The sequence below is a fragment of the Apium graveolens genome, chromosome 11 (assembly GCF_009905375.1).
Source record: "Apium graveolens cultivar Ventura chromosome 11, ASM990537v1, whole genome shotgun sequence".
Taxonomy (NCBI): Eukaryota; Viridiplantae; Streptophyta; class Magnoliopsida; order Apiales; family Apiaceae; genus Apium; species Apium graveolens.
This window is the reverse complement of record NC_133657.1, coordinates 2359301-2384213: the sequence shown is the minus strand read 5'-3', so window position 1 is coordinate 2384213 and position 24913 is coordinate 2359301. Positions and strand designations below refer to the sequence as shown.

At 36.6% G+C, this 24913-nt stretch overlaps 2 protein-coding genes across 7 annotated transcripts; both read right to left on the bottom strand.

Moving 5' to 3' along the window:
- Positions 1-1587: 1587 nt before the first annotated feature.
- LOC141695094 (pentatricopeptide repeat-containing protein At4g21705, mitochondrial-like) lies at positions 1588-6353 on the bottom strand. 6 transcript variants are annotated; one of them, XM_074499349.1, is made up of 4 exons: positions 6008-6353; positions 3462-4945; positions 2189-2279; positions 1588-1887 (listed from the first exon to the last, which is right to left on the bottom strand). In XM_074499349.1, the coding sequence occupies exons 1-2, from the start codon at positions 6248-6250 to the stop codon at positions 3704-3706; spliced, it is 1485 nt and encodes a 494-aa protein (XP_074355450.1). In that variant the 5' UTR covers positions 6251-6353; the 3' UTR covers positions 1588-1887; positions 2189-2279; positions 3462-3703. The 6 variants fall into 6 exon arrangements, with proteins under 6 accessions (XP_074355450.1, XP_074355449.1, XP_074355452.1 ...); XM_074499348.1 differs by having other exon boundaries at positions 1588-1880; XM_074499351.1 differs by having other exon boundaries at positions 2194-2279.
- A 395-nt stretch (positions 6354-6748) lies between these two features.
- LOC141696702 (putative ubiquitin-conjugating enzyme E2 38) lies at positions 6749-8784 on the bottom strand. Its single transcript, XM_074500818.1, has 6 exons — positions 8516-8784; positions 7932-8291; positions 7792-7855; positions 7533-7672; positions 7129-7440; positions 6749-7032 (listed from the first exon to the last, which is right to left on the bottom strand). The coding sequence occupies exons 1-6, from the start codon at positions 8720-8722 to the stop codon at positions 6763-6765; spliced, it is 1353 nt and encodes a 450-aa protein (XP_074356919.1). The 5' UTR covers positions 8723-8784; the 3' UTR covers positions 6749-6762.
- Between the last annotated feature and the right edge of the window lie 16129 nt (positions 8785-24913).

Below are 24913 nucleotides of genomic sequence, written 5' to 3'. Positions count from 1 at the left end.
ATACATATTCACGCCCCAAGATGTAGTTATTATCTTACAACAAGTATATCCATCCTTTGTGCATGTTTTACACTTGAAGTTCATCTGTTCTTTCTTGTTTTCTAAAACACAAAAGTTATTTTGTGACTCTAAATCTAAATGCAACAATGTATAAATGCCAAAATGTATTTCCATGGTTACTTTTAAACCCACGGAATAGTACGCCATAAAAATTTAATCCGTGAGCAGTGTTTTAAAATACGGGGAATCGATATTATATAATAAATCTTACGTGGTTATGAAATACTAATTGAATATATTTAAAAATATATAATAATATTTAATTTATGAAGCTTTATTATTTATTTTAAAAAATAGGCCCTGATTAATCGAATTCTATCAAATTAGTCGAGAACCGTACAAGAATTAATCGAATAACTAATCGATAAAATCGGTAATTTTTAGAACCACGACAGAAACAAATACACTGTGGAGTTAGAGAGCCCACAGATAACAGGAGATCTAACGGCCTCTTTCGTTGCAAGTTGGCAAATACCAATTGCTTGTAATCTTCCTGTTTTGGTCCCAAATAAATACCATCCTTATGTCCCTTTCACAAACAGGACGATTTATGATTTACTCTGCACTTTCAGTTGATCACAAGTCACAACTTTAAACAAATTTGAGAGAGTCTACATACTCGCATAGTTACAGGTCACACATCATAAACACAATTGAACAAGGTTGGAAACTTGACATTTGTGTTGCGATGCTAGTTTTAGTTTTACATTACTCCAAACTGACGTAATAATTATGTAACATAAGTGCAGAACAGCATTAAAAGATTTTAACTATCAAAGACTTGTCAAGAACTCAACCTTCGGATTGTGAACGTATGACATTTTCTAGATATTTCACTGAAAGTTTACTGGTAGAAGCCAGAAGGTATGACAGAAGCAAACATATGCATGTAGGCATCAACAGTGGTATATCTGCTAATCTAAAACAAAAGAAAATGTAGCACATATACAAGAAACACATATTCACCATAATAAAAAACTCAAAGCACGCCGTAAGGCAACTAAGAAATCAGGGCAGCACTCTCACATATTGAGATCAAAAATTGTAACACTGGATTTCTTTTTATCTCTTGTAATCAAGAAAGTTAAAGTTTATCCAAATTCAACTTTTTTTTTGCTCAGCATCTAAATTGAACTTTAACTGCTTGGTATCAAGAAACATCCCAAGCAGCAAAACAAACAGACTAAACATCTGATCTAGCAAATTTTAGGTTTTAATGACGGATGAGCTTTTTGTGTTGCCTAATCTCGGTCCTAGATTCTTTATTATTATTTTTTAATTTTTTACGAGGTAGATGTATACTTTGCATAGGGGAGGAGAGTGAGAGATCGAACCCATGACCTTTCTCATAGGTGAACCACCTTACAACTAGGTCGAACCGGTTCTGGACTTGGTTCAGACATTGAATCACGGTCTTATGCTCTTAGCTATAACAATGATAAAGAATGTAGATGGAATGGTAAAGTTAGTTAATTTTGAACAAAATTGTTATTGCGCTAAGATGCCTGGATCAAATTTCTATCCAACTTTGAAATATATAACCCAGATGTATTATCTAATTAGCAAAAAAAAAACACAAAGTATGAGACCACTTAGCAGAACATTGTAATGACTAACTGATAATTGTGAGATGACTAAATAAGAATGACAGTTAGCCCTGGAATTCCAGCAACAAGTCAGATTAGCAAAACCCATATCACTGACAGAAGCAACGTTATGAACTTACGATTCCTCCATACACAATCAAAACGGGCTAGGCCATCCCAGCTACAGTACCCACCCCATCATATCCGATATTGGATGTGGTGTATAAACCAAGCCTGCATCCTAGGCCAGATATCTCTAAATATTAACATCAATAACAAATATTTACTGTAAAACTGAACAAAGAACAATCAACAATAGACAACAGAAAGTACACATAATTATGTACAAACATATATCTTTTACACCTTCAGGGTCTTCCTTGAGGATTTAACATCTTCCAATCCCTAAGGTCTAAACAAGATATCCATAATAGACACTCATTACTAGTACTGCAAGCATAAACCCAAATAGTTCTCTCAACGCATGTTTAATGATTATAATCCAGTTCCTCTACAAGCACAAAGAAAAAATCGAAGATTACCTAACCTTCATGACCGATGAACATGTGCGATAGACCTGTAACTGGATTCATCAATTAACATGTCCTCACAAGTGCTCACTCCACCCAACTCCTACCATACAGAAAGGACACATCTGATTCAATAGATTAAATGAGGCTTGAAAGGAGGTTAAATCAAAATAGACATCATTGACAACAAATATGAATGACTCTGCTGGAAAGAACTGCAATTTGCAATAGCTGTGATACCACAGTTCAGTCATTTTTGCACAATCAAGCTAAAAGAAGTCTCTTAAGTTTCCATTCATACTTACACAGATAATAGGGTAGTTCCTATCACTTTAATCATCTATTGAGAGACAAATATTGGATAGTCAGATCCAATTTTTAGAATTGTATGATGGTCTAGGGCAATCCAATGACAAGACACATCTAGCATTAACAAGCTCGAATTGACTACTCTTCTTACCATTTTGGCAAACCTGGTTTAGGATTAAGCCAGTAACGTAGTTCTGATTCAAAAAGGTTACAATTTGCAAGTTTGTGACCGCGTAAAAAACATTCTCCTCGTCATTGAAGGCAATTATTAGAGAAAACACACACACACACACATACACACACACACACACACTAAGAAAATTTTCCAATTTCAGAAATGAAAACTTTATTAATAGAGACGACAGTGAGAATTGTAGATGCATGGTAACGCATGCAAAGAGACGATGGTGAGAATGGTAGATGCATTGTAAAGCATGCATTTAAAATAAAAAGATGGTAAAGGAAATTGTCCACTCCATAATCTATATGTTAAAGTTTATTATTAATTAACTTAACCAGTTAGTAGTAAGAATTTAAATTTAAGAAGATTAAGATTATGATCTAATCATTACTCCGACAAAAGGGCTAGCTGTCAGAGTAACAACGATCTGGATTTGTATTTTGCAACTTATTCTGAAAGTATCTACGCGTTTAAACTCTAAATAATTCAATTAACAAGAGAGGCATCTATTTCTCTCTTCTGTCTCTTTATTTTAAAATATGCAGAGCGAAGAAAAATGGGATTAAAGTTTAAAATATGCGAGGCTTAAAAAATAGTCAACAAAACGATTTTAAACTAAAATTAACTCTATAACGAGAATGATTACACACTATCATAATGTTCAACATTCAAGTTTTATAAGAGAGAGACTTGTTGTGTACCCCCTTCAAAAGAGACAGCTGTATTAATTATAGAAAGATTAGATGTGTGAAACTACTTCCAAATCAAGCACAGAGATGTTGTATATGCGCTTACTTGGGTAAGATTGCAACTTCTCGACTCCTGAAGCACCTTATGGAAAGAGCATTTATCAATTTGGACCCAAAAGGGGATTTTTGGAAATCCAAGTAGGATATGCAGTCAAAGAAGATTCATGATGCAACAAAATTCACCTTAACTGGTCAAGTAACTGGTAACAGTAGAATTAACCACTTCAGTTGCCCAAGATGACCACGTCTTAAAGGGCCAAAATCAAGAAAAAATAGTGGTTGGAATCATTAAGTAATCTCCTTTCTCAAGCCAAGTATTTTCTCTGTTTCTTCATCTCTGTCAACGTTATCATACTTCATGCTTTCTATAATTTCATCCACTCCTTTACCACCTCTTACATTTGCTTTAAGCAGCGTATGGTACATTTCTTGGTTAACAGCAATAACAGACCTTAATGAATTTACAAAAGCTTCTACCTCTGCAATCTCGCCCTTTTCACCGAGCCAATGCAGTATGCTTGAAATCAGTTTAGGTTTCGGTCTCCAACCTGGACTTCCTTCTGCAACTGCCAGGGCTTCCTTCATGCACTCAAATGCCTTTTCCATATTCTCTACCTCCATGTATCCAAATGAAATAATAGCCCAAGAGTTTGGTATTGGTGTCTTACCCGTTTTAATAATGTTCTTCAATGTAGTTTCAGCTTTTTCTATCAATCCCTTTGAACATAACCCAATAAGGAGAACATTTGGGACACGGAAATCAAAAGTCTGGCATGACGATTCCCATTCCTTGAGCACCATTTCGCTTTCCTCGAGTTCCCCAAGTTTCCCCAACATACCTAGCATTGTTATATAATCTCTGTTAACTTGCTTCCTACAAACAATTTTCTGAAGGCCCCACAATCTCATTACCTCATTTTTGTTACCAAGATTCCCATAATGCGAAATCAAGTGATTGTAACCAAGAGCATCTTTATTTAGCTTTGCTTCCAGTTTCTTCAGAACAACAAGTGCTTTCTCCTTTAGATCCGCTCTAATAAAATGATTAACTGCTGTAGAATATGTGGTCCAGTCCATATTGATATGAGTCTGGCATTCCATTTCTTCTAGAAGCTTTTCCATACTGTCATAATCACCTCTTTCACCATAGGAGTTGATGCAGATTCTGTAGCTAAAGTTATTAGGAGAGATACCATTTTTCTTCATCTCTGTCAACACATCCGGGATCTTTTCGGGTTGACCAGTGCGGGAATAGAGACACATAATGTTATTGTAAACAAGAGGCGAAGATGCACATCCCGTCTCCTTCATTTTCTGCATATGCAATAGCGATTTATCAACGAGTCCTTCTCGAACATAACAGTTCAGTAGAGCACCATATGTCTTCTCATCTTTTTCTTTTTCACTCAATTTATTGAAGTAGCTCTCTGCAGCATCAAGTCCCCGGACAACACCAATGAGATCCAATTGCACAGCAAGATTTCCAGATGAAACTCGGCATAAATTGCTGGTACTGACCCACTCACAAAGCTGTTCCAAAAAAGTCCATACAGGCAGATATTAATTAAAGAACGAGCAGCCAATTTCATTCAAAATATAGGCAGAGCTTCACAAATTGTGAAACAGAAGAAAACTACAAACATTATGTCCTTAAGAGAGAAGAACTTTTTTGTTCAATCAGAGCAATATAGCTGCACTGTATTACATAAGCCTCAATCATACAGCTTATCAGCTTGTGTATATCATCCTGCACGATGCGCAGCCCTTTTACCTAACTTTCTTGACACACAATTTCGATATTCATATTGAAAGTCATTAAAAACTTGCTCAAAGTGTAGTACTTTGGTCATTTTTACGAATTCGAAAAAACTTTTATGTACTTCTTACTCTTTAGATTTTAGCAAGAATGATGTATTTTACACTGACAGTAATTTTATTTGTATAATTTATTAAGTCCTAAGAAACCACTATGAATTCGTAAACTCATGACCCGATAAATTAATTACTTACCGGAAATTACTAAACCAACAAAATGTACTAATTTAATCGAACTTACTAATCAATCGAGTAATAACTCATGAATTCCTAGAAAACCACTAATATTAATTAATCGAATTTATTAACGAATCAAGTACTAATTCATCAAGATGCACTATATCATGAGCTAAAACACATTAAGATACACAAATAAGACCTCAATACATAGAAATGGAGCTGAAACTTGCCCTGACAATCATGTTGTGCATTTTAGGGTATAACCGTACATTTGTTAAGTCCTAGGAAACTTGACCCGAGAAATTAACTACTTATCGGAAATTACTAACTAATCAAATTTAAATTGACCAACAAAATGTTTAACTTATTTAATCGAACTCATTAATGAATCGAGCAATAACCTAATCAACTCCTAGAAAATCACAATTAATTCTACCCTCATGACCTGAGAAATTAGTTAATTACTATTAATTAATTAATCGAATTAATTAACGAATCGAGTACTAATTCATCAAGATTCACTATATCATGAACTAAAACACATCAAGATACACAAATAAAACCTCAATAAATATAACTGGAGCTTGGAAACAAAACCTGGAGGGCGTGAGAGTATCGTTTACGAGCTCGAAGTTCGCGAACAAATCGTTGAAAATCAGGCTCTTTAAGCGTGTTCCCCTCAGTAATCCACTGATCAAGAACTGGAATAATGGTAGCTTTCGGGTCTCTGAGAGTACTGATTCTCTCAAACAGCCTGCTGTTGTTATTATTCACTTTTGATTGAGTTAGACTGCTATAGCTTCTTCTCAACAAATTGCAAGTTAGCCTGCTAGTGCCCATTTCAGTTTTGATTGATTGAATTGCTGTTGAAATGGTGGCTCTGTTTTGTAGGGGTTTAGGGTTTTAGAGTATACGCCTGAGCCAATATTCCAACATTGTCTCGTATTCTGAGTTCGACCGGAGAATTATTTAGAATAGATATACTAGTGTCCGTTTTTTTCAATGTTATTTCAACTTCCATAATTTATTTTTAAATTTTTCTATTAAAATTCAAATATCAAATATTTATTTAGAAAAAAAAAATTTAAAAACTATTTACGAAACTATTCTTTAGAGAAAATTTTGAAGTTATAAGCTTTGTGAAAATAAAATCAAAAAGCAAATAATTTTCTCTTAAATTTATTTTAAATAAAATATGAAATTCATATAATAATTAAAAGGAAATTAAAATTTATCGGTCCATGCCAAGACATGACAATACAGTACATGAGAGAAATTAAACAGAAGTAACAAAGCAATATCAGGGAACATATCAGCTCTCTGATTATACAAAATCCGGCATTTCAACGAGATTAATCAGTTGTCGAGGTTCCGGTTATTGCAGGTGGGACAAACTGCTCGCAGCCCTCGACTCCTATTTCAGTGAATGCATCGACAAGCCTTTTAATGAAGGGATGCAAAGTTTTCCTAAAATAAGCTGAGCAGCTCTTGTCACCTACATCAACATCTTGAACACCTCCTCGGACACACCCGATCTGAGCTCCTTCTGTGTATGCTTTACAAGCCACTAGAATATCTGTAGCGCGTTTGAAGAAGTGCCCTACCACGAAATCCTCAAAATGCTACAACAAGAATGAATTAAGTTGTGTTAAAATGAAATTATTTGCAACTATATGATGTATTTTCCAAGGGATAAAGATGAGATTCTCGTTTCATACCATCGGTTGGTTCTGCAAAATAAACAACATTGTTTGCAAAGATTTTATGAAAGTCTCCCCGTTGTATCCATGCGAGAACCATTCCCATACTGGTTTACCGCTCAAAGACTGTAATCCACCTTCGTTAAAGTAGGGTTTTGCATTCAGGATTAGTCCTTGTATGGAAACAAGAACTTGAAGCATAGTTGACTTATTCGGTATCCACATCTCCTCAGGCCTTCCCTGCCAAGTGTTAAGAAGAGTGAAGCGTAATTCTCCAGTAGGGGACAGATTCGGGTTGACCTTATGACCTCCTGAGTGATAGTAAACTTGCTGGAAAAAAGTAGTTTCTTGGTGATCAGGCCAATGCAAGCAGAATCTACTTATAAATTTACGTGTAGGTGATACAAGTAACAAATGCATACCGGTGGCACATAAGGATAATGATCAGGGAAGTACACATCAAAGAAGAACAGGCCATCGTGATAAGGAGTCCCCTCTAGTCCAACAATCACAGCTCTCAGAAGATCCATTCTAGGCTCGTATGCCCTCACGAGTATGGTATCTAAAAGGCAAGCACGGAGCCAAATATATTTGTAAATCAAAATGGTCCATTCCATATCAAATGTACATGCTTCTATTAGAAAGGTATAAGAAAGACATTTGAAATTCATAAAAACTAACCAGGTAAGTCCTTCTCCAGGATCTTCCATTCCTCTTGAATTCTTTTTGACCAGTTCTTTGATGGCTGTGATTAGAATAGATATATTGAAATGAAACTTTTTTATATAAAATGATAATTAAGTAACTCTCAACACCTTTACCTTGTTTGCTGAAGTTCCATTACTCACGTAATGATGATCCGAAGGGTCTTGAACAATATCAAATTTCTTAAATAGTTCCAGTTTCTTGAGAATCTCACTGCTGTCAGCATTGGACTCATCGACAGATAACGCTTTAGAAGCATTATGCACACCAGAACCTGACGGGAAATCATTACAAGGGATATGTGAGAATTGACTAGTGCCCCCAGAAGAAGTAGCTTTATCATAGAAGACCCCCATGCTCATACTTGGAGCATTAGCAAATGAATGTGGTATGCCACTACCATGGCTGGATTCAAGTGGTGGATTTTCAGACTGATCATCATCCGAATCAATGACAATTATTTCCTGATTTGCAACCTGCAGTAAATTCGGTTCTTAGTAATTCCATCTGCATAGTAAAAATACGCATAGATTCATTTAACTTCATGAATTTTTACGAGTCACATATTGTGAGAATGCGTGTTTATTTAAAAACATTCCAATTATAAGTACAATTTATGTTTAATAAATTTCGGGCCATGCATATATTTGCACCGCTTTAAATCAATTTTGCATACTTCCCCCCTCCTCCGAATACTCACCCCAGTCGAGTGAAGGTTGAGGTCCCTGGACCCGTGTTCATCGACAGATAAGGCTTTAGAAGCATCATGCACACGAGAACCTGATGGGAAATAATTACAAGGAAGATGTGAGAATAGACTAGTGCCCCCAGAAGAAGTAGCTCCATTATAGAAGACCCCCATGCTCATACTTTGAGCATCAGCAGCAGACCAAAATGGATATGGCATGCCACTACCATGGCTGGGTTCTAGTGGTGGAATTGATGTCTTTGTGGTCGCAAGACTACTTATATTTTGCACAGTTTGATTATCAGCTTCATCATCCGGATCAATGACAACTATTTCCTGATTTGCGACCTGCAGTAAATTCGGTTCTTAGTAATTCCATTTACAGAGTAAAAATAAGGGCAGATTCGTTTAAGTTCATGAATTGTTACGAGACACATATTGTGATAATGCGTGTTTATTTAAAAACATTCTAGTTATAAGTATAATTTATGTCTAATAAATTTCGCGCCATGCACAAATATGCACCGTTTTTAATCAGTTTTGTATACTCCCCCTCCTCGAACACTCATCGTTTTTAATCAGTTTTGCATACTCCTCTCTCCGAAGGTTGAGGTCCCCGGTCCTCCTAATTTGATCGACAATTTTAAACTTTACTAGCAATAAAATTCGTGATTTTTCAAGCGTCAAAATCATGTTAATTACATGAGTTTTCAAAAAAGAAAACCAGGTGATTAGATAATAGATATTTTAATGGTCACAAGTTAACTATTTATTCTATTAAGTCTAAAAAAATGTAACCAATAAAAATTCTTAATCTTAATTCTTTGTTGTAAAATTTTAAACAATTTTATATTACGAATGTAGGTAATTGTATATCGGGGCTATACAAATATAAACAACCTTAAATAAATATTTGAAACAAGCCGAAACCCACATGAATTTTAAATACATAACTTCACACATAACTTAAAGAATAATGCTAAAAACACAAAAAATGGTATAAAACATTGTTATAAAATGATGTGTTATGATGTGTCACTTTAAAATAATTTAATTGATATTTTTGATGTAGATGCAAGGGGTCCATTTTAATCTAGCCAATAAAAATTTGACATTTGGTATTTTGTAACTTTTTTGGCAATCAATTTGGTACTCCTAACATTTTCCTAACTTAAATGCACATTCTCACACACAACCACACCTAATTTGCTCCATTTTTAAATTAATTTTTCTGTCATTCAACGAGTTTTTTTATAAAATATGACTTCACTATATTTTTGTACATCCTTAAACAATCAACATGCATACCATATGTGCTATATTCCTGCGATAAATCACTAATTATACTTACGAGAATCAGTAAAATTTAGGGAGTTGATTCCAATTTAGTGATTTTGTTAAGTGTAAATAGTGATTTATCGCCTAAATATAGCAAATATTCAATGACATTAGATCTACCTAATCTAATAGGCCCCCCTTAATCACCCCACCCAACTACTCTACACCCTTCCACACCCAATTTCAGCTTTTCCCCTCTGTTTTTAATTTGATTTTTCCCGTGAAACAGTAAGTTTTTTTAAAAATCTGATTTCACTAAATTTTTTTACATCTCTCAACGATCGATTTGCATACCATATGTGTTATATTTCGAATTAGTTTTTTTTTAAAAAAATTATTTGGTTTCTAGTTTCTATTCTAAATTGGTTTCTATTGGAGTAACCCTATATATATATATATATATGGGGTCGCGCTCTAATAATAACGTCTTAAAATGAGAATCGTGAGAACTTGTGAGTTATGTAGTTGAAATTGGTGATTTTTTGAAAAGTTGAAATTTTGAATTGGGTAAATTGGTGTCTTTCTGCAAACCAAAAATTTTAAATTTCATAAAATCACCAAATTTGTCTACGAAAATCACCGGTTCTCACTGTTCTCATTTTAAGAAATTCTCATTTAAGCAAAGTTATATATATATATATATATGCGCATATATGTTCATGAAAGTGAATAACATTCTAATTGAAAATATATACACAATATAATAATTAATTTCATGATTAACAAAAAGTATCAAAGAATTTACCTCCTTCTTTTTAAGAATTTTGGACTTCAAATTCTTATAAGCACTAGAAGAAATTTCTATGACATCATCTGAACTTTCCTCAGATAAAACTCTTTTCCTACAAAAAAAATTAATCGAACAAAATCAAACACACTATAACACACATGTTAATATATTTCATAGATATCCCTCATAAAAAAGATATCCTTTACACAATCAAAATATGCATAGAATTCGAGATAAAACGTACTTGGAATTATTTGATGGATCATTTGGGATCGAAGATGAAGAGTTCATCTTTCGGCGATAAATTTGGTATTATATCTGATTAGAGCTAATAGAATTATTTAGAGCATATTGCTTTAAATTTATTATTATTGATATGAGAATTGATCAATATTATAAAAGAAATGAAGATGCATGTATTTAATTGTGCATTTATGATGGATATTATAAAATACTATCATAGACTTTTTGGTATCTATCTGGATTTTATAAAATATTGTTGTAGTTTTTTCTCTTAACCTACATATTTCGTCTAGATTTAAGACGTTACAAAAATTAGCGTACTTACATTTACGTATTATATGTCTGGCCATCATATTTCATTTAATTACAAAAATATCATTTTCAATGGTTCCATCCTTCGATATTGAAGACTTGGACATTATCAGGATTTAAAAAAAATATTATCACAAATTATAATTTATCTGGTAAGTTAAAAAGGAATTGAAGATGCAGTATCTAATGTGGATTACAGAAGAAATGAAGATGCAGGTCTAATACGCATTTGTGATGGATTTTATAAAATATTATCGTATTATTTTTCTTAATCTAAATATCTCACCTAGATGTAACTACATAGATTATATAAGTAGGGACGTTATAAAAAATTAGCATTCTTATTTTAATGTAACATATAACCATCATGTTTTAATTAATTATGAAAATACAATGTTGTTTGTTTCAAAACATCGAATTTGATGTCTTAAAAATAGGATAATCAAATAATTGAACCTTGGATGAGGGAGGATGTGAAATATTTTAGACAACTTATGATTATATTTGTTAGTGTGATAAGTCCCATGCTAATGTTGGGAACTTTAGTGTCTTGCTTCTTCTTTTTTTGCGTACAATTCTGAATTTATTCTCTATGAATGTTTATCTTTTACTCAATACTTAAACATTTAAGTTTAAAATTTTAGACCAATGGTTATGAAAAAGTACTGCATTATAGTGAGTTATTAAACATCACCTTTTTTAGATCAAAAAATATATTTATTAACTAAATCATATTTCACAAAATCGACATAGATACATTCATAACTCATCAATAGCGGACATCTAATCATTGAGTGAGCAACTGGATTACCTCTTCTCTTTACATGTGTGAAAAAACACTAAATTTGGAGCTAAAAACTTGCAAATCTTCAACTAATAAATATGTTGGAGCATGCCCACACCTACCATTATTGAAAAGTTTCACAACCTCAAGCGCATCACATTCCATCTGTATGTGATGTTACCCTAATCTCTCCGCAACAATCAGACCAAATCTTGTAGCTGCCATTTCTGCCAGTTTTGCTCCCCAATTTTATTTTTGTAATTTGGTACAACCGCTAACACCACTTGATCAATACTCTCTCTTCAAATAACACCAAGGTCTACCAATCCACCCTCTAATATAATAGCATCAGTGTTAAACTTTTTTTAATATTCTGAGAGGGTGGTTGCCACAAAAAACAAGAGTTACAAGGATATGTTTTACGATCATAATTAATAATTACGAAATATCACTTAAAAACAAGAGTTATAAGGAAAGTTGATAAAAAATAATTAATGAAATGATAAGTTTCAGAGTATTGTTAATTTTTATTAGGATTACTTTAAAATAAAGAATACTTTAACCGTAATATCAACAACATCATTTTCTCATAAATTTTATAGTTATTATAATGTTATTGGGTTAGCAGTTTTGATTATCAAATTAATAAGAAAAACAAAATTAATTTTTTGCTTATATATTGTGATATTAAAAATATTATATATTGAAAAAGAAATGAAGATGCATGTAACAATATGTATTTGATGTATCTTATAAACTATTATTATGGATTCAGAGGTAATCAATGTGTATTTATGATGAAATTCACGATGAATTTATCATTATTTTTTTCCCTAATATGAATCTGCATACAAGTTGTTAAATTTTTTACTATAATAATCTTTTTATTATTTGTTCAATGCCCATTATAATTCAATATTAATCTTAATACGAAATAAAATAGTTTCTAGTGAAAACAAGTATCAAGAATTTACCTCCATCATTTTAAAGGTTTTGGACTTCGAACTTCGATTAACATTCGAAGAAATTTACAGAGTTCTCGATTAACAACAATGAATTTAACACAGCAGTGTGTAGGGGTTGTATACAAACTATACAAATTTTCAAACTTTAAACTAAAAATAAAATTAAGTACCCCTATTTAAAATTTTAGGTACTTGTCTGATTACTACATGTGAAATTTTATAAATGTTTTTTTAAAGAATCTGTGTTTAAAAGACAAATACTAACTTTAATAGTGTTTATGCTTTTTAACTTAACCTAATATTGATAACTGAACTAGGGAGGAAAACCACAATTGTTTAGTTAGGAATCATGCCTAATTCATGATGATAAGAAAAAGATATATCATCAATATATTAAGTTATTTTGTAGCCTTCAACGACTAACCATCCTAAGATATAGTCGTTGAAAGGGTATCCCATCAACTGATGAGGTTTTTTTTAACATTTTCTACGAGATTTTCATAATAGGTAGAGTTGTTATTATTCATTCAGAAGTCATGTTGACTTAATGGATAATTTAGAATAGATTGGCTAATTTTAAATATGTAATGCCATGTAATTCTGATTAAGTGAAATAAGTTATCAACTGCTAAGTGAAGCTACAACATCAACGGCTAACTGCACATCAATATATTAAGTTATTTTGTAGCCTTCAACGACTAACCATCCTAAAATATAGCCGTTGAAAGGGTATCTGTTGTAGATAAAAAACTAAGGTTATTACTTGCTGTATTTAATACTAAGATTCGGGAGCTCAAGGCCTTTAATGGCTGCTTTCGTGTTTCGTAGCTTAATTCTGCCTTTACGAGATGCCTACGTATCTCTGTGAATTAGAGAATCAAGCCAAAAAACGTAGTTCTGATTGGTGGGGGTGAGACCCCTTATATAGATGTTGGGAGTCCTTGAATTGGACTTGGTATAGGAGACTTGGTGGGCAAGTCTCATAATTAGAATGGACTTTGAAGTCCTAGATAGTAGGAAACTGATTCCTTATCCTTTTAGGTCCCTTTGAGGCTAATCTCCAAGGATTTATATCCTTATCGGGACTCTTTTCAACATCTGATTTGTCCCTTATTAATCAATTACGAAATTAATTAATAATCAGGGCTTTTGGGCCTTTTTTATTCCATCAGGCCTGATCTGGTCCATCAGGCTTAACCTTTCTGGTCTGAGTATCATATATCTTTTTATTGGGCCTAGCAGCCCACAGCTTGTACAATTAATGCAGTATTTAATTATACAATCATAATTTATTTATCCCTATCATTTGCCCCCCAACTTTTGGGAAACATCGATTAGGTTTCGCAGAAGTTAAGTCTGTTCGTTCCCTTACAGGGTTTCATTTTTCCGTAAAGTGTGGAGCGACCTACACATTTACAATGAATTTTTCCTTTTATTCAGGAATTATCTTAATTTCCAGGAATTTTTCCCTTATTTTCAGGATTCTTTCCTTATCTTCTGGATTTTTCCCTAATTTTCTGGGATTTTCCCTAATTTTCTGGGATTTTTCCCTATTCTCTGAAAATATTTAAGGAATTTCTGGATTTTTTCCCTAATTTCTGGGATTTATCCTTTAATTTTTCTGGATTTATTCCTAATTTCTGGGATCCTTTTCTGGATTTATTCCTTATTTCTGAAAATATTAACATTTTTCAGAAAATATTTAAGGAATTTTCTTATTTTTCTAATTAAATGATCAGAAAAACAGAACTTTTGCTGCTCAATACATCCTAGGCTTTGTTGATCCACGCCTAGGAGACAGTTTCCTAACAACGTCTAGGAAACTTGCGTCCTGGGCGTTGTTGGAGGCTGATGCTTCCTGGGCGTTGTTGATCCACGCCTAGGAGACGGTTTCCTAACAACGTCTAGGAAACTTGCGTCCTGGGCGTTGTTGGAGGCTGATGCTTCCTGGGCGTTGTTGATCCACGCCTAGGAGACGGTTTCTTAACAACATCTAGGAAACTTGCGTCCTGGGCGTTGTTGGAGGCTGATGCTTCCTGGGCGTTGTGCACCCACGCCTAGGAGACAGTTTTCTAACAACGTCTAGGAAACTTGCGTCCTGTGCGTTGTTGGGGACAAATGCTTCCTGGGCGTTGTTGTACCACGCCTAGGAGCCACACTTCTAACAACGTCTAGGGACGATGCATCCTGAGCGTTGTTGGGGACAAATGCTTCTTGGGCGTTGTTGTACCACGCCTAGGAGCCACACTTCTAACAACGTCTAGGGACGATGCATCCTGAGCGTTGTTGGGGACAAATGCTTCCTGGGCGTTGTTGTACCACGCCTAGGAGCCACACTTCTAACAACGTCTAGGGATGATGCATCCTGAGCGTTGTTGGGGCTGTTCGAGCCTTGATTCATTCAATGAACTTTGATTTTAAATCTTTTCAAAATTCAAATCTTATGGGCTTCCCGCCTTTTTCTTAGGCCCAGGCCCGTTTGTGCATCTTTGAGCTCCTCTATATAAGAGGTGGAGTGTGAGTTCATTTCTCACACTTCACTTTCACAAAAATTTCTAAATTTCAACTCTGCAATTAGTCTCTCAAGAATCGCCACCTCCAAGCGATTTCCGGCTTTCTACTCCGCCGCTTTCTGGGCTTATTTTGAAGATTTTGTTTGAATCTTTATCTTCTTTACTTACTTTCAAGAGCTTCCTGGGTTTTTGTCTTCATTCATGGCGGATTCCGATTCATCTCACTCCCATGTCCCCCAAGCTGTTGCCCGTCCCTCTAGGGTACATTCCTCAGTTATTTCTCTTAGGGATCTTTTAACCGAATTTGGGCAAGCCTTTCCTAATATGTTACACTTAGATGCATATAATTATCCTTCTAGATTTGGTCCAGATCAAGTAGGTACCATAGCCCGCCTTTTTGGCATTTCTCACCCTTATAGGGCCGAGGCTCCAGGTCCAAATGATAGGGCCTGCTACCCAAAACCTGGGGCCATTCGGGTCTATAAGGAAACCTTCTATGCTGGTTTTCGCCTACCTCCTCATCCTTTTGTTTTTCGCCTTTTGGCTGAGGCCCGAGTCTGTCCGACCCAACTCACACCCAACTCTTGGCGTTTTATTCACTGTTATATGGCCCAATCTCGTAAACACGGTTTTGAGCCAAATGTTTGTGTCTTTCGTTATTTATTTAAATTTGTAAATGCTTCTGAGGACCAAGGATGGGTCAAAATAGTTCATAGATTCTTGGCTCGTTCCTGCTTTATTTCTGGCACCAATCCCGACTCGTATCCAACATGGAAGAGTGAGTGGTTTTATATATTTCTGGATTCCGAGGAGGGTTGGGACCATTTTTTCAGGCCCAACTTCTCAAAAAGTATAGACGGGTCTTTAAGAGACCTAAAATTGGGGATAGATGAGGATGCGGCCATCAAGGCCATTACTGCTGATAACTTGCACCATTGCGCTCTCATCCTTTCAGAGGGTAATTTGCAAGGTTTAGGTCTAAGTGACCTTGGTCCCGAGGGTATTTCTTTCCCCTTTTTGTTCCATTTCCTCCATTCTCTATTTGTCCTTTTTCTTACGTGCTTGTATTTGTCTGCAGCTAGGGCCGCTTTGGACACGATCTTCAAGAAGCGGGAGGCCCGTGCCGCCAAGGGCTCTGCTGTTGAGAGCCACCGCGACAAGCGGGTTAGGATTGGTGACGGCCCTTCAGTCACGGTTCAGGAGGCCGTCCCTACTTTTTTATCCCAGAGGCCTCCTAGCCTTGATGAAGATAACTCTCCCTTCACCGTCACTTGGGGCCTTCAGAGGAGGGACACGGTGGTAGGGAGTTCCGAGGCTGCCGCCATTTGGTCTCAGAGTGTGATCACGCCTCGTGACAGGGCTGAGATCGTCGAGTCTTCTGATGACCTACAGATTGAACGTCTGGGTGCTCAGGCCGTGGCTTCTGTAAGCCTCTTCCTTTTTTAACTGTTTTTTTTTATTATTACTTACTGTACTTTGATATGTTCATGCAGATGAATACCTATCTCCGGGCTGCCCTTCACAACTTGAAGGATGTGAGGACCAGCCTAACTATTGCTGAGAGGGACAGGGATAGGTACCTCAAGGCTTCCGAGGCCAACTTCACTCGTTTCCGTGAGGTAGAGAAGGAGCTGGCGGACGAGAAGGAGAAAGTTCGTAAGCTGGAGCTGGATGCTCAAAGGGCCCGAGCTGAGGTGATAGCTGAGTATAAGGCATCTCAGGACTTTCAGGATGTCCTAAATGCTGAGTACGATGCTAACTTCTCGGAGACCTTTTCTAGCTGTTGGGAGCAGATAGTAGAGGAGATTGGGAAGAAGATTCCGGAGGTGACTCTCAATGCCTATCCAGTCCCTGATATTCCTGGGAAAGAACCTCTTCTTGATGATATCCCTCTTTCTCCTATTCTTGCTTCTTCTGCTAAGGCCGAAGCTGTTTCTCCTCGAGGTGCTGATCCTGTTCCAGTTCCTTCTTCTGCTGCCAATGAAGGAAATATCGATGATGACTTCTTCAAGGATCTTTGAGTATTTTGTTTTTCTTGTTTGGCCCATTGTGGCTTTCTATGTATTGACTTAATCGTATTCAGAACTTATTACCCTTCGGGGCTTGTATTCTATATGTTGCTTTTCTTGCCTCTTTCTATCTTTGAGTTTACAATCTTAATATGCATTTGAATCTCAAACATCCTTAGATTGAAATAATTTCAAACTCTTTAATATGAAGTCTGGTTTTTCAAAACCTTACATAGCATGGGTTCGACCCTAATTAATAATAACTAGACAAAGTAAATTCTACTAGAATATAAAATCCTACGCAAGCAAAGCTTCAAGGTGCTTTTAAACCTACTTGTCATAATGACAAGTGAGAATCGTACTTCGCCTATCTTACACGTAGTAAACCTTCAGGTTTTGTGCGTGCCAGGTCCTCGGGACTTCAAAACCATCCATAGTTTCCAGCTTGTAGGTTCCTCTACCCTGAACGCTCTTGACTCTGTACGGCCCTTCCCAATTTGGGGCTAGCTTTCCTTTCTGTCCGACACCAGAAGCCTCTATTTTTCTCAAGACTAGATCGCATTATTTAAAAAAACCTTTCTTTAACCCTTAGGTTGTAGTAGAATGAAGCCTTTTTCTGATATTCTACTACCTTTGCATGTGCCGTATCTCGCACTTCATCGATCAGATCCAGGGCTAACCTCTGCCCTTCCTCATTTTCTTCTGCATTGAAAGCCTGAATCCTTGGAGAGGAATGTGATATCTCTACTGGAACTACTGCTTCTGCCCCATACGCCAACATGAAGGGAGTTGCTCCTGTCGTAACTCTACAGGTAGTCCTATAGGCCCATAATATGGGAAGTATCTCATCCACCCAATTATTTCTTGACTTCTCGATCCTTTTCTTTAATCCATCCAGGATTATTCGATTTGCTACTTCTGCTTGCCCATTAGCTTGTGGGTGAGCCACAGAGGTGAACCGTAACTCAATTTCATTTTCTTCACAATACTTCTTGAATTCCTCGTTGTTGAATTGTGTTCCATTGTCAGTGACGAGGATACGGGGAATTCCATATCAGCACATAATGTTTTCCCACAGGAATTGTGCAACCTGTTTAGTTGTGACTTTGGCCAAGGGCTTGGCTTCAATCCACTTAGTGAAATAATCAATGGCTACAATCAGAAACTTCCTTTGTGCTGTGGCCATAGGGAAAGGCCCTAGAATATCCATCCCCCACATAGCAAAGGGGATTGGGGAGTTGATAGAGGTCAGCATCTCGGGGGGTAGTCTAACAACTGGTGCATGCTTCTGACAGCGATCACACTTCTTCACATATTCTTTGGCATCAGCCATCATTTCTGGCCAATAGAAGCCTAAACGAGTTATCTTATGAGCCAAGGCCCTGCCCCCCAAGTGTTGTCCACAAATACCTTCATGCACTTCTTCAAGAGCCAAGTGTGCCTCATCGGGCCTGAGACACCTCAAGTAGGGAACCACGAAAGATCTTTTGTAAAGAATCCCATCTATCAAAGAGTACCTTAGTGCCCGAACAGTTAACTTCCGTGCTTCAGTTGCATCACTTGGCAACCAACCGGTCTGAATGTGAGCCTTGATGGGATCAATCCATGACGTCCCCAAGCCTATGGGAGCCACCAGCTTAACATCTATGCTTCGTGTCTTCAAAACACGGAAGTACACACTTCCTGAACTTTCTTCAATCTCAGACGAAGCGAACTTTGATAGCGCATCTGCCTTAACATTTTCTTCCCTTGGAATGTGTTCAACATGGCACTCATTAAATTGGGTCATCACAGCCCTTACTAGGCGGACATACTTAGCCATCGTATCATCCCTTGCCTCGAATTCTCCCTTTACCTGGGATATGATCAGCTTCGAGTCTCCACGGACCTTTAAGTTTTTGACTCTAAGTGTCCCAGCTAGACCAAGGCCAGCTATTAGGGCTTCATACTCTGCCTCATTGTTTGTGGTTGGAAAATCTAGCTTCATAGCATACTCAATTAAGAACCCATCAGGGCTTTGCAAAACCAACCCTGCTCCACTGGAATTTGTTTTTGATGCTCCATCAAAATAGAGAACCCAATATTCTTTCTCCTTATCATTCTTCTCCCTGTCCCCATTGTCGACTCCCTTGTCTTGAGGTATGGTATCTTCCTGCCCCCCGACTTCTTGGTTGGGTATGGTACATTCCACCACGAAGTCAGCTAGTGCCTGGGCTTTTATGGCCATACGTGGCTTATACTTGAGATCGAACTCTCCCAACTCTATTGCCCTCAAAGAGGCCACATAACAACTTCTAGCCATTTTTTGATCTCCTCTCTCTTCTCCAATCCCGTTTCGGGTGGGAAACTTCATGACTGAATGGTAGGAAGAGGGGACTGCCTTGAAGGCATGTATCCTTGTTCTCCCCATGATAGCATTATAAGTTGAACTAGCCTTTACCACCACGAAATCCAGCATCTGCGTTGCTTGCCTTGGCTCCGTACCTATGGTGGTTGGCAATTTGATTATCCCTTCCACAGGACATTCTACTCCAGCAAATCCATATATCGGCATGTCGGTTGGTGTCAACTGGGAGTCGTTATACCCCATCCTTAGAAAGGTGTCGTGGAGCAAGATATCCACAGAAGCACCATTATCCACAAGGACCCTCTTAACCGGGCTATTTCCTATTATTGGTGTTATGACCAACGGGTCGTCATGGGGAAACTTTACACCCTCTAGGTCGGAATCATCAAAAGCCAATGTTACTTCTGTCCTGGCCCTCTTCGGGGCTTCTCCAACAATATGCATAACCTCTCTAGTATATGCCTTTCTGGAATTTTTGGACAATCCAGCAGCAGTTGGACCTCCAAAGATCGTGTTTATCACAGGCCCTCGAGGTCTCGGCCCTCCATAAATGGTGTTTATAACTGGTCCTCTAGGCTGGGGGTTTCGCCCCTGATCGTCTTGGTCCCTCCTACGATCTTCAAAGTTCTTCCTTCCATTATTATTCCTATCCCCTCCTTCTCCAGTGTATTTGTTCAATCTTCCTTTTCGAATGAGGAACTCAATTTCATCTTTCAATTGCCTACACTCGTCGGTGTCATGGCCAACATCTTTGTGAAACCTGTAATACTTGCTCTTATCTAGCTTGGCGGGATCGGCCTTCAAGGGCTTAGGCCAGCGAACATCTCTGTCTTTCTCAATCTCCATCAAAATCTGACTTCTAGGAGCATTAAGCTTAGCGTATTCAGTGAACTTTTGCCCAGGTCCTCCCTTCTTGGGGGTTGAATCAGGGTTTTGTTCGGTTCTAGGATATTTGTCCTTTGCAATATATTCTAAATCAGTTTTTCGCTTCTTGCCTCCAGTGGGCTCATTACTTACTACGGTCTTCCTCATGCTTTCTTCCACCTTGATATACTTCCCTGCCCTCTCTTGGAGTTGTAACATGTTTTCAGGGGGACGTTTGGCCAAGGACATCTTGAAAAACTCATCCCTGGTTCCTTGTTGTAGTGCTATCATGGCTACCTTATCATTAAGGTCCGGGACTTTTAAAGCCTCCTTTGTAAAACGATTCAGGTAATCTCTCAAGGATTCCTTAGCTCCCTGCACAAGACTCATAAGGGATGCTGAACTTTTCTCATGGACTCTTCCACTGATGAATTGTTTAATAAAAGCCTGACTTAATTCTCTGAACGATCCAATAGAATTTGGGGGCAGGCGACTGTACCATCTTTGAGCCATACCCGACAGGGTTTGAGGGAAGGCCCGACACTTTATAGAATCATTCACGGGTTGCAGCAGCAGTGCATTAGAGAATGTCCTAACATGATTTGCGGGGTCTCCCGTGCCATCATAGGCTTTGATAGTGGGCATCTTGAATTTCCTTGAGATATGGGCATTCATTATCTCTTCTGTGAAGGGTGGAGTTGGATCATCAGGATCTCCAAGGGGAAGGAGATTGCTTGGATCGGTTCTTGGGACAACAGCCCTTCTTCTTACCGGACCATCCAGGTCTATGACAGGAGGAGGATTTCTCCCCCTAGGAGGTATCTGGGGTCTGGTGGCCTGGTGAGCCTCCAAATCACGCCTCAGCCTTTGGATTTCAGCCTCATGAGCCCTGATCCTTTCCTGCACTTCTTGGGGATTCGCCCCTGGGGTGCTTTGGGGGCGTTGCCTTTCATCGGCCATTGGCTCTTTTCCAGGACGCCTCCTTCTCGGGGCCACGTCATCATCCGAAGATTCGGAGTCTCTTTCAGTATAAGGACCAGAAAATTCCCGATCCTCAGGAATAGGACCCAAACCTCGTATATAGGGGGGTGACTGCCCTCGTGCTTCGCCTCGCCCAGCATATCCGCTTCCTCCAACCTCAGGGCGAAAGGGCATCCCATAAGGGGGGTTAGTAGTAACAACAGTTGAATATTCATACCCGACGGGTCGAGAATTCACAGGTATATGTACTTGTTGAACTTGAGGATTCGTACCTTGAATAGTCGGGGGAGTTGTCCCTTGTGGCTGAGGTTGAGTTGCCCCTATCTGGGCTTCCCCCTGAGTAGATGCATAAGTTGAATGGGGAGGAACCTCCACGGTTGATGAAATCACCTGGGTTGTCTCTGAAGGTGTTCCTTCCTCTAGAGCTCCAATTGTTCTCCGTGTTCTCGCCATGGTTGTTGTTGAAGTTTCCCACAGACGGCGCCAAATGTTGTAGATAAAAAACTAAGGTTATTACTTGCTGTATTTAATACTAAGATTCGGGAGCTCAAGGCCTTTAATGGCTGCTCTCGTGTTTCGTAGCTTAATTCTGCCTTTACGAGATGCCTACGTATCTCTGTGAATTAGAGAATCAAGCCAAAAAACGTAGTTCTGATTGGTGGGGGTGAGACCCCTTATATAGATGTTGGGAGTCCTTGAATTGGACTTGGTATAGGAGACTTGGTGGGCAAGTCTCATAATTAGAATGGACTTTGAAGTCCTAGATAGTAGGAAACTGATTCCTTATCCTTTTAGGTCCCTTTGAGGCTAATCTCCAAGGATTTATATCCTTATCGGGACTCTTTTCAACATCTGATTTGTCCCTTATTAATCAATTACGAAATTAATTAATAATCAGGGCTTTTGGGCCTTTTTTATTCCATCAGGCCTGATCTGGTCCATCAGGCTTAACCTTTCTGGTCTGAGTATCATATATCTTTTTATTGGGCCTAGCAGCCCACAGCTTGTACAATTAATGCAGTATTTAATTATACAATCATAATTTATTTATCCCTATCAGTATCCCATCAACTGATGAGTTTTTTTTTAACATTTTCAACGAGATTTTCATAATAGGTAGAGTTGTTATTATTCATTCAGAAGTCATGTTGACTTAATGGATAATTTAGAATAGATTGGCTAATTTTAAATATGTAATGCCATGTAATTCTGATTAAGTGAAATAAGTTATCAACTGCTAAGTGAAGCTACAGCATCAACGACTAACTCCATCAATCCATCAACAAAAAAGTGAGTTGATAGTGAGCTGACAGTGGTCAAATCCTTATTCTTACACATCATATGGGTTGATTGGAATCTCAACAAAAAAAGTGGAAGCCAAGATAAAGTTTGCATGTGAACTTGGATTTTGAAGAAGAAGAAGAAGAAGAAGAAGAAGAAACATTACATTTTCATGCATGGAAAATTGGAGGGATATTCAAAGCAACATGTCAAGATAAAGTCAATCCTCATTTGTCAAGGCTCACAAAAAATAATGCAGAAGCAATCTTACTGGACCTAGAAGATTGTGTTATGCTTTGTCTAGAAAAAATAATAACTTGGTGATATATAAACAAAGTAGTAGCAGTAGTATCTCTCAAGAAATAGTTTTTAGAATGTTCATTTTTAAATAGAAATATCTTGAGAGAAATACTGAAAACGTGGCTGTGAAATTGCTCATGTAATTTACACAAATTATTTTTTCAGTATATATCTCAAACGGTAAACTCAAAAACAAACCACCTGAAATTTTTAATTATTGTGTTTTTCTTCTTTTTGTTTATAAGCTTTAATTTTAAATAAAAAATATCAAAAAAAATTGATTTGTATTCTACCCCCCACTCTATCAATCACCATAGTTGATTTTTTGAGAATAACATATTGCACACATTCTACCTTACTAATACACTTGGTTATGTACAACAATTTTATTAGAAATTGAAACTATATTTAGTTGAAATAAAAATAACAAAAATAGATTATTTTGCTTCACATGCTCTAATTTGTTTATTTGTCAAAACTGTAATTCTCCCAGATTTTGTTCATATCCAATTCAGACTTTTTCCATTTTGTCTTTTGACTGAGCATTACTAGGTCAAATTTGTTAGACTTAGTTTTTAAACTGTATGTGACTTCTACCGCCTTCTCAATGATAGTTGTTGTCAATTGATAATTATTGTTTAGCTAAATAGACTTCTGTAGTATATGTTGATTATTTAGAATTAACAGTTGATCATTTACTTCATTCGGGTAGAATTACTCAAAATGATAGATATTAAAATGAATCAATATTGAAAAAGAAATGAAGATGAACGTAGCTAATGTATATTTGTAATGGATTTTATAGAACATAATTATACATTATTAGGCATCAATTGTGTATTTATGATAGATATCACAATGAATTTTATAAGATATTATCATAATTTTTTAAATCTAAACATTTTACGTAGATGCAACTAATTATATCATATTAAAAAGTACGTTATAAGATTTAGCCTATTTATTTTTGGCAATATACGATCATCATACAAAATGATGGATGATTCAAAAAAACAAGGACGAGCGAAATGTTTCTAGTAATTTATAATTATACATGTCATTGAGATGTATCTTATCATATGCATGATTGTGATTGTCAGTATTTATCTTATTTCTTTTTCTTTTGTGTTTGGTTTTTTTGCGAGTGTTTATTTTTAGTGAACACCGAGGCTCCTATTTTAATCTGTTATCCACCTTTTTTCCGGATAATATAATAGTAAGGGGTCATTTATAAATCTGAATTATCTTTATGTACCATGTAAGATGAATGGTTTAAAATGTTTAAAATTAAAAATATTAATTATTATTATGTATCTTACACGATTTAATTTTATAAAAAATTCTCAATTCTTTATAATAATTTAAATATTAGATTAAGATTTCAATATATATACTAAAATTTAAAATTATAACATTTTTCAGCATTATTGAAGAATTATGATATAATTTTTGTAAGTTAGTAGCTCACAAGCATACAACTAAAGAATAAATGATAATCTAATATTAATACAGAATTAAATTTATAAAAAAGTCTTATATTTGACATGTTAAAATAATTCTAATGTATCTTGAGAGTCAAATATACCTTATTCAATATAAAGTTTACAACAAGGGTAAGCTAAACAAATTATATACCTTATCCCTTCAGTTTTCCATGCATGGAAATAGAATGATTCTTGTTCTTCAGAATTCAAGATCACATGCAAAGTTTATCTTGACTCCCATTTTCTTTGCTGAGATTCC

Excerpts from the sequence above, each read along its gene's own strand:
- LOC141695094 (XM_074499349.1), bottom strand. The coding sequence starts at position 6,250 with ATGGGCACTAGCAGGCTAACTTGCAATTTGTTGAGAAGAAGCTATAGC. Across the intron at positions 4,946-6,007 it reads GATACTCTCACGCCCTCCAG|CTTTGTGAGTGGGTCAGTAC; the intron begins GTTTTGTTTCCA and ends TTTTTGGAACAG.
- LOC141696702 (XM_074500818.1), bottom strand. The coding sequence starts at position 8,722 with ATGCCATATCCATTTTGGTCTGCTGCTGATGCTCAAAGTATGAGCATG. Across the intron at positions 7,856-7,931 it reads ATGGAACTTCAGCAAACAAG|CCATCAAAGAACTGGTCAAA; the intron begins GTAAAGGTGTTG and ends TTCTAATCACAG. Across the intron at positions 7,441-7,532 it reads ATTATCCTTATGTGCCACCG|CAAGTTTACTATCACTCAGG; the intron begins GTATGCATTTGT and ends ACTTTTTTCCAG.